At 41.5% G+C, this 16,125-nt stretch overlaps 2 protein-coding genes across 4 annotated transcripts; one reads left to right on the forward strand and one right to left on the reverse strand.

Annotated features, from left to right (window-relative positions):
• Positions 1-801: 801 nt before the first annotated feature.
• cpb2 (carboxypeptidase B2 (plasma)) lies at positions 802-6,520 on the reverse strand. 2 transcript variants are annotated; one of them, XM_088289819.1, is made up of 11 exons: positions 6,423-6,520; positions 6,240-6,315; positions 3,690-3,814; positions 3,389-3,497; positions 3,204-3,305; positions 2,807-2,908; positions 2,622-2,732; positions 2,450-2,540; positions 1,367-1,569; positions 1,159-1,243; positions 802-1,083 (listed from the first exon to the last, which is right to left on the reverse strand). In XM_088289819.1, the coding sequence occupies exons 1-11, from the start codon at positions 6,491-6,493 to the stop codon at positions 872-874; spliced, it is 1,287 nt and encodes a 428-aa protein (XP_088145945.1). In that variant the 5' UTR covers positions 6,494-6,520; the 3' UTR covers positions 802-871. The 2 variants fall into 2 exon arrangements, with proteins under 2 accessions (XP_088145945.1, XP_088145944.1); XM_088289818.1 differs by lacking the exons at positions 6,240-6,315; positions 6,423-6,520 and adding an exon at positions 4,522-4,743.
• Positions 6,521-7,030: 510 nt separating this feature from the next.
• On the forward strand, positions 7,031-10,139 carry alg11 (ALG11 alpha-1,2-mannosyltransferase). 2 transcript variants are annotated; one of them, XM_088292193.1, is made up of 5 exons: positions 7,031-7,126; positions 7,852-8,073; positions 8,148-8,519; positions 8,585-9,150; positions 9,225-10,139. In XM_088292193.1, exons 1-5 carry the CDS (start codon positions 7,056-7,058, stop codon positions 9,506-9,508), a joined length of 1,515 nt encoding a protein of 504 aa, XP_088148319.1. In that variant the 5' UTR covers positions 7,031-7,055; the 3' UTR covers positions 9,509-10,139. The 2 variants fall into 2 exon arrangements, with proteins under 2 accessions (XP_088148319.1, XP_088148320.1); XM_088292194.1 differs by having other exon boundaries at positions 7,050-7,352.
• Positions 10,140-16,125: the final 5,986 nt, after the last annotated feature.

A 16,125-nucleotide genomic window follows, 5' to 3' on the forward strand; every position in this document is an offset into this window, starting at 1 on the left:
CCTTTAAATAATGTTTGTGCAACCACATTTAAGCACTCCTTCACAACTTCCCCATCACTGAATGTTTTTTTATGTTTCCCCAAAATCCATGATACTTTTATTGAACATTCGTTTGCATGCCGCTGGGATGTAAACAAAAATGTAAAAATCTGTTGTACTGCACTCGAAGTTCGATGTTTTTGCGTGCGCTCACCTCACACTTCAGCGGATAACTGTGCACAAAAGGGCGGTGCTTTGTTTCGTAGTGGCGCTTCGCAATGTTGCGACGGTTTCGGAGCATATGATGCACACTGGTTTTAAATTGGCTGCAGCCAGATCAAAACTAAATTTCTCCGTCCATTCATTTAAAACAAGACGCATCGACCTCGCTAACTTTTTAGCAAGGCATACTGTCAGCAGCACTCATTTCCGGTCTGCTGCGCAATTGGCAGTGGATAGTAAACAAAAGATTTGATTGGCTCAAATCAGTGACGCCTTTTCCGTATTTACAAGAATTGCAGCGCCAACGTTTCCGAATGCGCCCTGAAAAAAATTCATCAGAGATTGGCCATGGGTCCGGTCCGAACCATCCCGCGGTCCGGATGCGGACCGCCATTTGGTGATGCCTGCCCTAGAACATCTTTTGAAGCCTTGCAAGGCAAGATACTGTTGATCCATTTTTAGGCATGGTCATGTCTCATGATGTCAAAATGTGAACAGCATGATGAGGAGGACTGTTTAAATACAAATTCAAGTGTTTCGTTTTGTTCCTATGCAGAAAGCAATGCATTGAGTCAAATATCTGGATTTCTTGTGAAAATAAATGGTTCAAAGCACTTTACTGTCAGATCTGAGCAATTACCAACCCTTGAAAAAAACTGGTTATTACAACTTAAAGAGTTGAAGGACTTGTTGAAGCTTGTGTTTTGTCGATGACCCTTTGAGCAATGGTCTTGACGGCAAGCAGTGCTTCATTGCATGCCTGGGAAATGTGAGACGGTGGCAGAAGAAAGCCATAGCGTCCACGGTCCTGGAGTTCAAACGTGAATGAATACTTGATGCCAAGATTGTATGCCCAGTCATCAGAGCCCCCGGGAGCCAGGTCTGCAGAGGAGTTAGAGCTACGCATCAGTACTTTGAATCAGTCCCATGAGCTTGAAAGTAAAATAACTCACTCACATATTGTCTGTGCTCCTGCACCATATTTATAAGTGTTTCTGTAATATCGTCTGATATTTTGTGAAGCTTCTTGGGCCATCTCAAGCTAAAATAAAAGATTACCATTTGAAATCCACATTTAAAAAAATGTTGCTCGCGTGTGTTTTGATTGGAAAAACAGCTTTGAATAAAACTGCGCCTCAGTCTTGGACTGTGGAGAAGTTCTCACCAGCTCATTGTGGTTCTGTGCGTTATCCAAGGTGCATGAGTATGGAAAGAGCAGCATCTGAGAGTAAGAGTGAATGCTGAGGTAAAGCTTGATGGTGTCCTTCTTACTGCGCAAGAAGTTTGCTACGGCCTCCGATTCGGGTTCTGATTCAGGGAAGGCACCGCAGTAGATCTCACTGCAGGGATCACTGGAGGCTCCCTCCGCTGGTGGTCAACACAAACTTCAAATAGCAGCAAATCCAAGGCATTTGAAAATACTGAACAGCATGTATATACACACAAGGTACCCTTCCATTCAAGAAATACAAAATCCCAATAGCAGTTTAAAAAACAAACAAAACCAATTTGGACACAATGATGATATACCCTTAAGTTCATATTTTGTTGTTTGATGCAATCAAATGTTCTTGGTAGTTTTCGATGAGAGTCGTCTATCTGTCGACAGTCGCTATATTTTGCCCCGCTGATTTTGAACAAACTACTCCAGCTGTTTCAGGTTTTGATGGGTGCCTTGCTCATATTGCATGTTTTGGCTCCTTCGTTAAATGTTCAATCGGATTTAGGCAGAGTCAGAATAGGTCAATGTTTTGTCCTTCTGTCAAAAAGTGCTGGCCATCAGTGACAACCTTAATCATTCTTTTGTCATTTTTCAAAACACTGTACCCGATAGAGTAAAGATGCCCCATGACTGACCACAGGAGCAGCTTCCATGTTTTGCAGTAGTGGTCTTTACTTTATATGCTTTAATTTTTTGATTGACATCGAGCCAATGTCCATCCATCCATCCATGCATCCATTTTCTTCCGCTTAGTCGCGGGGGAAGCCCAGACCTCCCTCTCCGCAGCACTTTGTCCAACTCGTAAAGCTCCAGTTTTGTCTCTGTTGTCCAAAGGATTTTCCTTCAGCAGCTTGGTAGCTTAGTTGTCAATCATGAGCTCAATCCTATTGAACATCTGTAGAAGGAGCTGAAATGTGATGTCTGGAGAATGCACACTTCAAACCTGACACAGTAGAAGTAGTTTGCTAACCGACAACAGGTGCACAAGTCTCAGCGAGAGGAACAAAAATGGGGAGGGAGACTTACTGCACCAGTTTGCGTCAAAGTTCCTGTTTAGGTCGACTCCAACACAGTAGCTACCTGGGCTGATTGACCGGCTCTTCCTCCACATTCGGTTCTGACACACATAACAAATAGATATGAGTTAAATCCAATATCCTCTAAAATGAGTGGCAACTTCTGCCGTATGCGCTTTTACCGTAGTCCATGTGTAAAGGTAGCCGTCAGGATTCATCACAGGCAGGACGTAAACATCCATGTTGTCTAAAATGTCAGTAATGTCTTTATTTTGCTTGTAAGAAGCTAAGGACTGTGGAGAGGAGAATGTCTTACTCAAGTGATTTATGTACCAACACGTATAATATACAAACCAGATCTACTCACATATTGTACAAACCACATGCAGAAAGCAGGAGAGATCCACTCTCTGGCATGGATCCCACAGTCAATCCACAAGGCTTTCTTATTCTCACTGTTAAGCGACACCTGAGTGAGGAATAAACATGATCCCAATCATACCTGGTGAATTAATAGAGCCGTTCTAATGCAGGCAATATTTGTCAGCATGTAGTGTTTGATGTATAAATGCAGGATTTATTGCTGTATATGTATGTAAATGTTGGGCAAACTTCACACTTTAATCACGTCGAAAACTGGCTACGCAGGGATAAAAGCTATACCAGGTTTCAGTTGGATGCGATCCGGCAACAAGTTCAGATGTTTATCACCATGCTTATCATATCAGAGTTGTGCTATTTGATCAATGGACGAACATGTGCACCTTCAGAGCATAGAGTGGTCGTTTCTCAAATGAGGAACCCAGAAGAATGGTTTTGATGGTGTTTGGGTTGTCGTGAGCAGTCCTGTTGATCCAATGATAGATCTTAAAAGGAGACAACAAAATTAGAGCAGGTCATCTCTGCATAATGAAGTAACCCAGCGTGTGATGCAAGGCATATACTGTACATCCTCGAGGCTGTGATACCGCTCATAGAAACTCGTGCTGCTTCTCGGGTCGGTGGAATCGTTCCGTGTCTGCATTTCAATCAGGTGATTGGTGTTGTCCAGTAACACCCTAAACAAACACAGTCAACACATATAGCGGTACACGCACACACACATGCACGCACACACCCACACACACACACACACACACCCCCCCACCCACACACACACACACACCCCCGCCCACGCACAAATCAATAATTATAGCTCTTATATTAAACTATATTTGATCAGGAAAAAATGTTTTGTTCAGGCAACATACTCATGTGGTAAATCATATTGCTGCAGCAAGTCTTTGACCGTGGATGAGCTGTTTGCAGGAACAAAAAGGTGAACTTGACTTTCTTCTCGGATGTACTGGAAGTGGACCGGCTGCCACAAGGCGGTCTGTGGACATTTCGCATGGACACATTGCAGGAGCAGAAGAAAAACTCAGCAAAATTCAGTCCCCTTTACAAGTATTAAAACAGCAAGACAAAAACATATTTATTTTTGTTTTATGTTGTATACTGAATATACAATTTTAAATATGACAATTGACAATATATATACACACACACGCACGCACGCACGCACACCCACACACTATATATATCCATCCATCATCTGTACCGCTTCTCCCCACTAGGGTCGCGGGGGTTGCTGGAGCCTATCCCAGCTATCTTTGGGCAGTAGGCGGGGGACACCCTGAATTGGTTGCCAGCCAATTGCAGGGCACACAGAGACGAACAACCATCCGCACCCACATTCATACCTAGGGGCAATTTACAGTGTTCAATCGGCCTGCCATGCATGTTTTTGGAATGTGGGAGGAAACCCACGCAGGCACAGGGAGAACATGCAAACTCCACACAGGATGGCCGGAGCTGGGATTGAACCCATGCCCGATGCTGTCTCTCACTGTGAGGCCATCGTGCTAACCAGTCTGCCACCGTATATATATATGAATATATATATATGAATATATTCATATATATATATATATATGTCTGAGCGAATGCCCCCACCACCCCTACGTCGTCACAAGACAACGTACACGACGTAAATTGCTCTTCTCAATTTAAACGCAAGGCCCTAACATCATCCGTACTTACCTTGAGATTGTTCTTCATCTTTTCTTTTTTTCTTTTGTTTTTCCGTACCCGATGAGTCTTTTTGACATTTTGCTTGGTGCCCTTGTTTACACAGAATTGCACATTGTCTCGCGGATTAATGATCGCAAAGTGAGATGCTGCGTTTGCCAAAAATGGAGCGCACATTGTGCGTGCGCATTAGCGATCGGATGTGTCGGCAATGGGTTGCCAGATCTGGCCCCTTTGGTGAAGTCGGGGCCCTTTGCGGCTGCGTAAATGGCGTATTGGCAGGACAGGCCCTGGTGGAGGTTGTAATGTCATGGTTTGGACTTGCATCCCTGCTTCTGGAACGGGCTTGCAATACAATACAATACAATACATTTTGATTCATATAGCCCTTTCACAACAGCTGCAGATGTAACATTTCTGAACATGATGTAGCTCATGATGGCAGGGGCAGAATAAATTCTGAAGTCAATTTCCTGAAAAATTCATTCAATCTTCCGGTAACCGCGAGAAGCTTCATCATACAACAAGACAATGACCCAAAACACACTGCGAACACTACAAAGGACTTCATTTAGAGGAAAAACTGGACCTTAACCCAACAGAGCATGTTTTTTTTACCGGTGGCTGGCATGTTAGTCCCTCAGTTAATTCAGGCCGGCCCAGTCCATCCGTCGCCATCAGAGGCAACCAATCAGCGTTGAAAATGTACAAAGTACTTACTCCATCACACTCAGAAGAGCCCAGAGTTTAAAAAAGCAAAAAAAAAAAAAAACAGTGCCTTACAGTCCCACAGGTTGCAATGACATTGTCCCATATTGCTTTAATTTCGCCAATCACCACGCTGTGTGTGTGTGTTGTAATATATATTTTTTTTATATATTTTTTGTGCTCGTGACATACGCAGGGTCCAAATTCACAGGCTAGTTTCTGCAAAGTCTTCATGTTCAGCCGCATGACCTCAGTTCCGGCCGCAGGTGGAATCAAAATTCACATAAAGTCTGTCGTAATTTGTCTCGGTTTATGCGGTCCATGGAGGATACGTGAGGAGGAGCCTTTGTAGCCGTTAAGGTCTTTCTAATATTTGGGAACCACATGCAGTTGAGTCGTGCCGTGAGTGGTGTCATGCAGTTGAAAAATGCGGCCAATAATCTAACCTTTGGAGGACGCAGCCTGTGAATTTGGACACCGATGTAATGAGTATGTTCTTGACACTGACTGGCTGTTGCCGGTGGCGACGGACAGGGCCTCAAATAATGACAGAATGATGACTGACGGACTCACGTGCCCACCACCTTCTGAAGAGCAGACTGAAAGGAGAAACCCCCAAAAACAAGAACCGTATGAGGCTGCAGTAAAGGCCAGGAAAAACATTTCAAATGAAAACTGCAACTCAGTGGTTCAGTCAATGAGTTGCAAGCTTGATACAGTTATTATAAGTAAGGGTTCTGACACCAAATATTAAATGTTATTCTTATTAATGTTCAATAATTTTAATAATCATTGTTACAAAACTTTTGCCCACTTCAAAAGTGGGTGGCTTCAAACAAAAGGTGCTTTGTCCCGAGTTGTTCAGCACATCGAGATGAAAATGCCATACAATAAAATCTGGACTTCTTAATTTTTGTCTCATAGTCACCTTTTGATCTGAATTCCAAATGTCTGCAAAAGCAAAAGATATTAACTTTCCGTAACAATACTTTTGGAGGGGTATATAACGGCAAGTTATCTACCTCATATTGAGTGGAGATATTCTTCACAATGCCCACTTGCTCTGGTGTTGTCGGTGTGATTGACAGAATTTGGTCGCTACAAAAAGAATAACTCGAATAAATATGGCCCTAATAAGTGTACTGACATTATTGTTATATTATTATGACTTTAACCTTAATGACACACACAAAAATCTAACTTACTGTGTTTCAGTGCAGTGCCCCATCTTTGGGAGTTGGCCCATTAAAACAAACCAAATCACAAGTCTCTTCATGATGGAAACGGTGCAAATGACTGCGATCGTTCAAACCATGAAAGCAGGGAGTTGTTATTGATTTAAGTGTTTATTCAGAAGTTAAACTTTGCCATGGGGTCATCGATCAATCCGTAAGGCTAGGAGGGAGCAAACTGGTAAAATCCTGCTCTCAAAACATATATTTAATATGTGTACATCAAAGATTAATTTTTTACATTACTTTACCCTTAGTCTATCAAGGAATTAATTAAACATGTGAATGAATTAATACATACAGCAATTGAATAAATAAATGTGACATTTTATTTAATTGTTTCAATAAGTATTTAATAATTTTACCATTTGTTTAATAAAAATAATTTAGTAAAAAATGGTCAAATAGTTAAATATTGACGTTGAATTAATTAAATGAATACATACAAGTGACAAATAATTAAATAGTGAAACAATTCCATTAATCTGAGTTTTTGTCACTCCTAGCACCCATAATGCAACAGTTGTGATGTAGTTATACCTCCTCACCTATAGGAGACGTTAATAAAGGGTTTAGCACAAGTGACAACAAGTGACAAGTTAAACGATGACGCGTGTCGGCGCTGCGTCAAAGTGTGATTGGTGGTGGTGTGCGGAGAGAGAAGGAGATAGGACCAGGTGTGTGAGGGAAGCACTTAATATTTGAGGGACACTTAACTGGTGAATAGCTTGTGAAGGTGGCGACGTGGGTAATACACACTCTTGTTCAGTAGGTGGAAGTATGTACCTGCAAATCGCTTGCAATCCGCTAGGAATCGAAAGAAGAAGAAGAATCTAATGACGCGTGTAGTTTGGTGTCTGTTGGCAAAATGTCGGCACACGACGAAATCATTCTGTGTTTGTGGTATGTACTCCAGTCATATTCTATTCACGTTTTTACATGTAAAAATCTAAGTCGACGTTGAAAACCTTCGCCATTTCGTTTTGTGTAATTTTAATGCCTCGGTATTATTGTTATTTTAATTTTCATCGAAGAGCTAATCAGTGGACAGGGAATCATCGGTTTACGACATAGTTGCGTTCCTATGGCGACGACGTAACGCAGGAGTCGACATTATTGGAGATGTGTAAAATGAAAGTGCACTTCTAGACCATGAATATTAAACGACTAAACTGTTAACTGAGCGTCTCCTTGATGTGCAGTAAATCGCACTGTATGCATATGCATGTAGGTTATCTTGTTAGTTACATAAGTTTCAGGAGAGAGATTATGAGCAGTTTTGTTTTAACATTTATTCATTTTATTAAGTGACTCAAAAGAGTTGTGTGTTCTCCACGACATTGACAAATATCGCTTAAGCAACACCTAACATGCGTGTTAATGTTGGGTTGCTGTGTTGTAGCTTCCTTTGGAAGGTGCTCTTCCACGTGCTGTTTGTGTGTCTACTTCTGCTTGCCGCGTTGGTCTTGCTGATGCTGGCAGTGCGTCTGTGGCTGAAAGGCAAAAGGAACACTCGATATGCAAGGAGCAGACGTCCTGCAGTGGCCTTCTTCCACCCATACTGCAACGCTGGTGGTGGGGGAGAGAGGGTGCTCTGGTGTGCAATCAGAGCTCTACAGCGAAGGTATGCTTGATTTAATTATGCTGAGTTTGTTTAAAGAATGAATTCATCAATTTGTGTTCAACATGTCTACACAGGTATCCAGACATCGACATTGTGGTCTACACAGGCGACCTGGGTGTTTCGGCCCACGAGATTGTGGATGGAGCACGGCGCAAATTCAGCATTGTGCTTCCTCGGCCGATTCACTTTGTGTTCCTAAGGCTGAGATTTCTAGTGGAGCCCAGTCTGTTTCCTCACTTCACCCTGCTCGGGCAAAGCATGGGCTCCATCTTCTTGGGATGGGAAGCGCTCACAGAATTTGTCCCTGACATCTTCATCGACTCAATGGGATACGCTTTCACTCTGCCCCTTTTCCGCTACCTGGGAGGATGCAGTGTATGCGCTTATGTCCACTACCCCACCATCAGCACTGACATGCTGTCCGTGGTGAGAGAAAGGAACCCCAGGTATGCTTTTACTTGCATAATACAGATGATGCGGTGACACTAATTAAGAGCTATTCTCATCTCAGGTTCAACAACCCAGATTACATTTCTGACAGTCTTTTCCTGAGCGCCTTCAAGGTCCTCTACTACTGTCTGTTCGCTGTGCTTTATGGCATGGCCGGCTCCTGCAGTGACCTAGTAATGGTCAACTCATCCTGGACGCTTGAGCACATTCTGTCACTGTGGCACGCCTCCAACCGCACCAGTGTGGTCTACCCACCCTGCGACGTCAGCGCATTCCTGGACATCCCACTAGAAGAGAATGAGGAAAAAAAGTGCCACTCAATCGTCTCCATTGGGCAGTTCCGTCCCGAGAAGGACCACCAGCTGCAGATCAAAGCTTTCAAAAAAGTGTTGGATCGGCGGAGAGAGGCTGCTGGGGGGAGGGAGAGTCTGAAGCTGATTCTGATTGGAGGATGCAGGAATACGGAGGACGAGGATAGGGTATTGATGCTGCGGGGGCTGTGCCAGGAGCAGGGTGTGGCTGACAGAGTGGAGTTTAAACTGAACATCCCCTTTGCAGAGTTAAAAAGAGAGTTGGGTGGGGCCACTATTGGACTGCACACCATGTGGAACGAGCACTTTGGGATTGGTAATTGAGCATCACTTGACCCTTTTGTTTGTTAAATATTTTGACCACTATGTCATCCCTCCCTCCCTGTTCAGGTGTTGTGGAGTGCATGGCAGCAGGCAATGTGATCCTCGCCCACAAGTCTGGTGGTCCGAAGCTTGATATCGTGGTGCCTTTTGAGGGAGGCCAGACGGGCTTCCTTGCCAATGACGAGGAGGGCTATGCTGAAGCCATCGAGGAGATCCTAAGTCTGACGCCTACTAGCCGCCTGCAGATACGACGCAACGCCCGCCAGTCAGTGGCTCGCTTCTCAGATCAGGAGTTTGAAGTGTCTCTCCTGGCCGCTTTGGAACTTCTGATGGGGACACTTGAACGATGAAAAGGACTGTGCGTTTTCATGTGTACAGTATATATGCAATCTGTAAATGAAGCCTTTGAACCTTTGCACTTTACGGGACATTCTCAAAGTGTTGTTTCAACCCCCTTTTTTTTTTTTTTTAATTACAGGGGTTGTCTATTTATGACAGTTGGAACACGCCATCGTCTATCACTAAATGCTAATGTAGTCGTAAAGTTATAAAGTATTTATTTAGAAAAAATACCTATTCAACATAAGTATAAAATAGAAAACAAGTAATTAGAAAACAGTCAATACGGCTGTAACTGAGCGTGCCTTCTTGTGTCATGTAACCATGTATGTATTCCTATTCTGATGTGCAACTGAGTTATTTGCACACCTTTTGGAACCTCAAAACCACATATGTTGGGGCTATTTTACACATGTTTTGCAGACTTCAGCACTGGCTTGCAAGCAATGTGGAAATCAACAGGGGACAAAATATTTTCTGAGCGCACTGTTTGTGCTGTTGGACTGAATACTTGGACACATTCCTTTCTTCGGTCCATTTCAGGTCAAGTAATTGACAAAGATTTGAAGATGGGTTTGTATGGATGGAAATGTCTTTTCACTGAAATTGTACATAAACATTCAAGCCTGAAGAAAATTCAGACTGATTGTGTTGAACCAAGCTTCCTCTTGTGACAGAGATGGTTAAAAAACAAAACGAAATGAACAGGATCTGTAGAAATTACTCTCTGCGAAGTGAATTGTGAATAACCACTGGAAACATTTGAAAATGATCTGTCATACGCCATATCTCGTCATGTATTTGAATTGTCACAATCAATAGGGCTGTATAAAGGTTGAGAAGAGTTGCGAGTGTTTAAGGGGCCTTGCAAAGGGGCAGCTGTTGGTCCGACTTAAAGGCATAGAAATGGAACAAATTAGATAAATGGTTTAATCAGGCTAGAGTCACGTCACACACGGTCTATTGCGTTCACTCAGGAATTTTCTTCCTGTGCCCAACATTTTAGTGGCCACGTGGCCTCTTCTACAGTGGCAACAGACCATGGCCTGGCATGAGCTTTGGGTGAATGAACTCGTGTCTATGCTGTCATCCATTTTAAGAGCGCAATTTTAGGCTCTACAGCTGACTCTGCTTGCTGCTATGCTAATTGTAAGAACAAACAAAGTGGCAGTCTGTCAGTGTTTTGATTTTTCAAAATTCATTTAAAAAAAAAAAATGGACTTGGAAAGATTCCGAGCACCGGACAAATCTGGCCATTTAAAACACGTAATTTTCATATTGGGCGGTGAAGGGAGTGACACAAAGGGAGAGGTGGATTTCGGGGGAGTGGGGGTAATCTTACACATAAATAGAATATATAAAGCCCTATGAGCAATTCAGCTCACAAAAAACAACTCCCGGAATGCAATGTGAAAAATGGCAGACGTGCTCATTTCCTCATTCTCTTTTTAGTCAGCCATGGAAAGGTGAATCGTTTTGTTATGTTTTCAGACGTTGGAGTTGGCCCAAGTAAAGATGTCCACATACACGTTGGGACCGATTGGTCCTTTTATTTTAACATTACTAGCGACGTAGTTACAAAGACCAAATTTGAAATTGTTATCGCACATGGAGGCAGGTGAGCGGGCGTGGTCATACTGTTCATTGACAGGAGCTGTTTTCTTAAAAACAAATTGATAAAATTGAAATTGCAAGCTAGTTTTCCCTGATTAAAAAAAAATGAACCTATCGTTGAAAAATAGACTATCCGGGAAGAGTAATCTCTTTCAGCCTTAAACCCGTCGTGCTGCATCTTTGTACGGCTCATGAGGGACATTACATTAGTCATTAGAGCCATTTGAAACATTTCATTAATTGTTCGACGGGAGCCACACACTCTTTGAATATTTACAATTAAGACACATTTTCTTTTCTTTTAAATTTTGCAGCAGACACCAGGATTGATTGTCGTGGTTGAAGAGGGCATCATCCATTCGTCTGGGAAGTGCAGTGCTATGTGAATATATATTAAATTTATGGAGCAAAGTAAGTGCTGTCTGTAGGGTATTCATATTAACTAGAGCAGTGGTTTCCAGTGATGTATCTTTTTTTTTCCATTGATGTCCCCCCCCCCCCGTGAAATACCAGCGCAAAAACATTTGTGGGTTAAAAAAAACCCCAAAACAATTACAAAAACATGCCATCAGTGTCTGATTTATTAAACTTGAGAACTTTTCAAACTTTTAACCTTTAAATTTGTATTGGTCCACATAAAATAATCAATAAAGTGTCCGCTTTTGGATCATAGAAGAGATCTTTTATCAGGTTTTCACCGATAGTGAATGACTTCTTGGCTTTAGCTACGAGCAAAGTCACAACATAAGCGGCTTCCGCATCATATCTTGAGACGATCTGAATTCAGTTTCCTCTTGTTACCAACGTGACATCAATGTTTCGTCTCAAGATGGCGCTGCAGGTGCGCTGGCTTCATGCAACTGTGACCAAGTTTCTCCCCACAGAAAAAAACAGTGCCTGGGGTTTGTTGCAACTTGTGTGAGTAAATCCAAATAAAATATAATCTTCAACATACAACCGGAATATCACCGACTCTGGTTTGGCCCTACTTTTACACCTGTGTACGGAGCCCCACTCCGTACCTGTGCTTCCGTTTTATTCGGAAGACTTACGCTATAACCACGAATCCATTGTTTGCGTATTGAAGTGATTGGCAGGTGACGAGTGGTGGCACGCAATAAATTGGGTAGAACCATTTTGGTTTGGGGGAGAATATGAGTTTTCAAAATAATGAAATTGAATAACCTACTGAAAATAGAATTCGTTTTATGACATATTTTCCTGAAACATTTGTTTGAATAATAATGAAAATATTTTTGCATGTTTGTTAGTTTTAGTTAAAATCTCAAGTAACCTCCTGGAATTCCTTCAAGTACCACCAGGGGTACGCGTACCCCCATTTGAGAACCGCTGAACTAGGGAATCCAATAACTGAAGAAATTGGTTGAGAAGATGAAAGAAAATCTGTGGAATGATATTGAATGACAGAATAATATACAATAAACTGGAATGAATAGAATTTTTGTAGAAATGAATGGGATTATTTTGGGTGAAAATGTGAAATTGTGAAAAAAGTTTAAAAAAATAATAAAAAAAGCAAAACATGTAAAAATTGTAAATTGCATGACATGAATTTTCTGAATACTTTGTATGAACAAAATCGGATAAAAAATGGTGTGGTGCAGTGTTTAATTTTGCATTTGAAATGAATGGGGAATAAATGCAGTTAAAATGGTGTTTCTTCCACAATTGTTGTATTTGTTTCAAAATGTTCAGATTTTCCTTAAGAAGACAATTGTACTCTATAATAAATCCCTTTTTATGGTCATGCAAAACACCTAGAAGAAGCAATAAATATATTTACCAATCAAAAAACATTGGTGGACTGGTACTTCCAAATTTTTTATTCTATCAGTGGGCTTCAGCAATAAAAATGTAAATTTTCTGGTAAAATGCTTTGACCGCCCCACCTAGCTGGTTGCTGATTGAACGAGAGAAATGTACTCCATATCCTTTAGCTACAATTTTGTTAGGTCCAACTAAAATCAATAGATCACTGTATTGCAACCCTGTCATTCATGATTTGATCAGTCTGGAATCAGATTAGGTTCTCTTTTCCCCATAACTCTTAGTCTCCAGCATAACCCATATATATAACAATCCTACTTTTCCTCCCTCTGCTTCAGGGGTTTCCTTTGGTACGTGGAATCAGAGGGACAATAATTGTTTTGCCGATCTATACATGAAAGGGGTATTGGCTTTGTTTTCTCAGTTACAACAGAAATTCTGGTAAGGCAGTAGTAGTTTCTATAATTAATACAAATTAGAGATTATATTCGTACACATTTGAAAGAGTTAACGATTTATCCCAATTCATCGATAGGTGATTATCTGAAATTGCAACAGAACGACCAAAATTAACCTGTCTCGATACTGTTATTTTGTCTTTAAATTCCCCTCCGATTTACTTAAACAAATGTGAATGGGAGACAGAAGTTGGTGAATATATCCCAAACCATTTATGGAACAAGGCATTCGAGAATATTAACAACCCAAGACATTGTTTATACAATTTAATATTACACACAAGCTTCATTTTAAAAAGAACAGATTACAAAATATTTATCCTGAAAAAGGCAAGGCTTCTGTTGCAACCCATCTTCAGAGTTATGTAACCTGATTTATAATTTGTGGACTAATGAATACGAGATTATGTCTGAGGTCATCGGGATTAGGATCGAATTGGATCCATACTCCTTGTCCTTGGGACATCTGAGGCTTTTAAAGACTGAGAAAACCCCAACAATGCTTTGTCTCATATGGGCTCATAATGGCAAAGAAACAGATTCTTATGCTGTGGAAAAGTACAAAGGTTCCGACAGTGAAGATGTGGCAGGAAGGATTAACTGACACATTGCATCTAGAGAGGATAAAATATATTTTCAGTGGAAGATTCCAACAATTTGAGACAATATGGCTACCCCTTGTGTTATATTTAGATAATGTAAGTGTTGATGATTGACACAGATAGAGAATCGTGTGTCTTCCCCATTTAGTGTCAGCAATGGAGCGCTTTCTTGGTTTAATTCTTATCTGTCAGAGAGGACGCACGGTGTAATTCATGGCAATGCGACTTCTGACTTTTGTAATATCACATGTGGCGTTCCGCAGGGATCGGTCCTTGGAACTCTATTGTTTAGCATCTATATGCTACCGCTTGGTGATATTATACGTAAATATAACATTAGTTTTCATTGTTATGCCGATCATATCCAATTATATATGCCGCTGGATATAACAAATCCGCATCATTGCTATAAATTAGAGGCATGCCTTGCTGAGATTAAACAATAGATGGCTTCAAATTTTTTGTGTCTTAACTCAGCTAAAACCGAGATGCTGATCATTGGACCAGCACGTCATCTGCACCTTTTCAAAGACACCATTCTGAGTTTCGATAAATGTAATACTGCCCAAAGTGATTCAACAAAAAATCTCTGTGTTATATTTGATTTAACTATGTCTTTTCAAATGCACTTTAAAAATATTACTAGAACTACGTTTTTCCATCTGCGCAATATTGCGAAAATTTGTCCAATTCTATCAACTAGTGATGCAGAAATCTTAATCTATGCGTGTGTTCCGTCTCACCTCGATTATTGTAACGTTTTGCTCTCTCCATGTCTAGAATTAAAAGTCTGCAGCTAATTCAAAATGCAGCAGCAAGAATCCTGACTAGGACGAGAAAGTTTGATCGTCTTACCCCGATGCTACCCAATTTGCATTAGCTTCCGCTCCACTTGAAATGTGATTTTAAAGTTTTACGACTTACCTATAAAATATTGCAAAGCCTAGCACCTTCCTATTTCGTTGACCTCGTGGTACCATACGTTCTGTCCCGAAACCTTTGCTCACAAAATGCTGGTCTTTTAGTGATCCCGAGAGCCAAAAAGAAGTCCTCGGGTTCTAGAGCCTTCTCTATTCGGGCACCAATGCTTTGGAAAGCATTACCCACAGGTATTAGAGGCGCCACCTCAGACGAAATGTTCAATCAAAACACAGTTAAAGACTCATTTATACACTGAATTTTGATGAACTATTTGTTGGCCTGTTTACCACCACGTCTTCTCTTTTTATGCCCCCTTTTACCCGGCTGGGGAATTAGGTGATGGTGACCCGCTCCACCGAAGTCATCCTCCTGCAGCGTGTCAGCTGATCAACTTATTTCTATACTTTAGCATCTAATTCAAATTATTTGTTGGCCTGCTTACTACTTCTGTTCTCTTTTCTGTCCTCAGTCCCCCGGCTAGGCAATGGTGATTCACTTGGAAGTGGCTGTTCTGATTCTACAGCAACTGACCGGTACAAGATCGAAGGCGGACCACATCCTCGGAGGTGCTGCTATGGAGATTACGGCCCTGATCAACTGGACGAGGACCCGCTCCACTGAAGACATCTTCACTCCATTTGAGTGACTCACATTAACTCAGCTAACATTGCACAGCATCATTTTATGTGTCAAATGTTGCCCAATTGGCATCCATTGCAGCCTGGTCATCCTGGAAGGGGGATTCCCCTATCTGTGGACACTTCTCAAGGTTTCTCACTTTTACCCTAAGGGGGTTTTGAGTTTTTCCTTGCCCTCCTGGGGGTTAAGATCTGGGGATGTCGATTGTGGTTATGTAAAGCCCTTTGAGACGGTCTGTCATTAAGGGCTATACAAATAAAATTGACTTGATGAGTCAGACTGGTTGGAATTCAATCCCCAGTTCTTTTACAACTTGTATATGGATGAACTCCCAAGTAGGCTCAGATCATATAAAACCGGTGTGGTGGCTGCAACTTTGATTATGAATCATTTATTGTATGATGATGATAGTAGTGTTTTGCCTGGCCTGTTGCAGCTTCTGAACTTTGGTGCAGATTAAGATGAGCAGCATGACATGACAAATACAATGCAACTAAGAGTGTGGTTATGACTTGTAGGACTAAGGAGCACAAGCACATGAAGTATCCTGCTCTTTATCTGTTAAATACAGTGGTCAGTGTAACTGATAAAGTTAAATATCTTGGG

The sequence above is a fragment of the Idiotropiscis lumnitzeri genome, chromosome 3 (genome assembly GCF_059441095.1).
Source record: "Idiotropiscis lumnitzeri isolate Australia: NSW breed Sydney's pygmy pipehorse chromosome 3, RoL_Ilum_1.0, whole genome shotgun sequence".
Classification (NCBI taxonomy): Eukaryota; Metazoa; Chordata; class Actinopteri; order Syngnathiformes; family Syngnathidae; genus Idiotropiscis; species Idiotropiscis lumnitzeri.

Bases quoted from the DNA above. Each gene is read 5' to 3' on its own strand.
- cpb2 (XM_088289818.1), bottom strand. From the start codon at position 4,686: ATGTGCGCTCCATTTTTGGCAAACGCAGCATCTCACTTTGCGATCATT. The intron at 3,815-4,521 runs GTAAGTACGGAT...AAATGTCCACAG, and splicing joins AGATGAAGAACAATCTCAAG to ACCGCCTTGTGGCAGCCGGT. The intron at 2,733-2,806 runs GTGAGTAGATCT...TCCTCTCCACAG, and splicing joins GCATGTGGTTTGTACAATAT to TCCTTAGCTTCTTACAAGCA.
- alg11 (XM_088292193.1), top strand. From the start codon at position 7,056: ATGACGCGTGTCGGCGCTGCGTCAAAGTGTGATTGGTGGTGGTGTGCG. The intron at 8,074-8,147 runs GTATGCTTGATT...ATGTCTACACAG, and splicing joins ATCAGAGCTCTACAGCGAAG to GTATCCAGACATCGACATTG. The intron at 9,151-9,224 runs GTAATTGAGCAT...CTCCCTGTTCAG, and splicing joins GAACGAGCACTTTGGGATTG to GTGTTGTGGAGTGCATGGCA.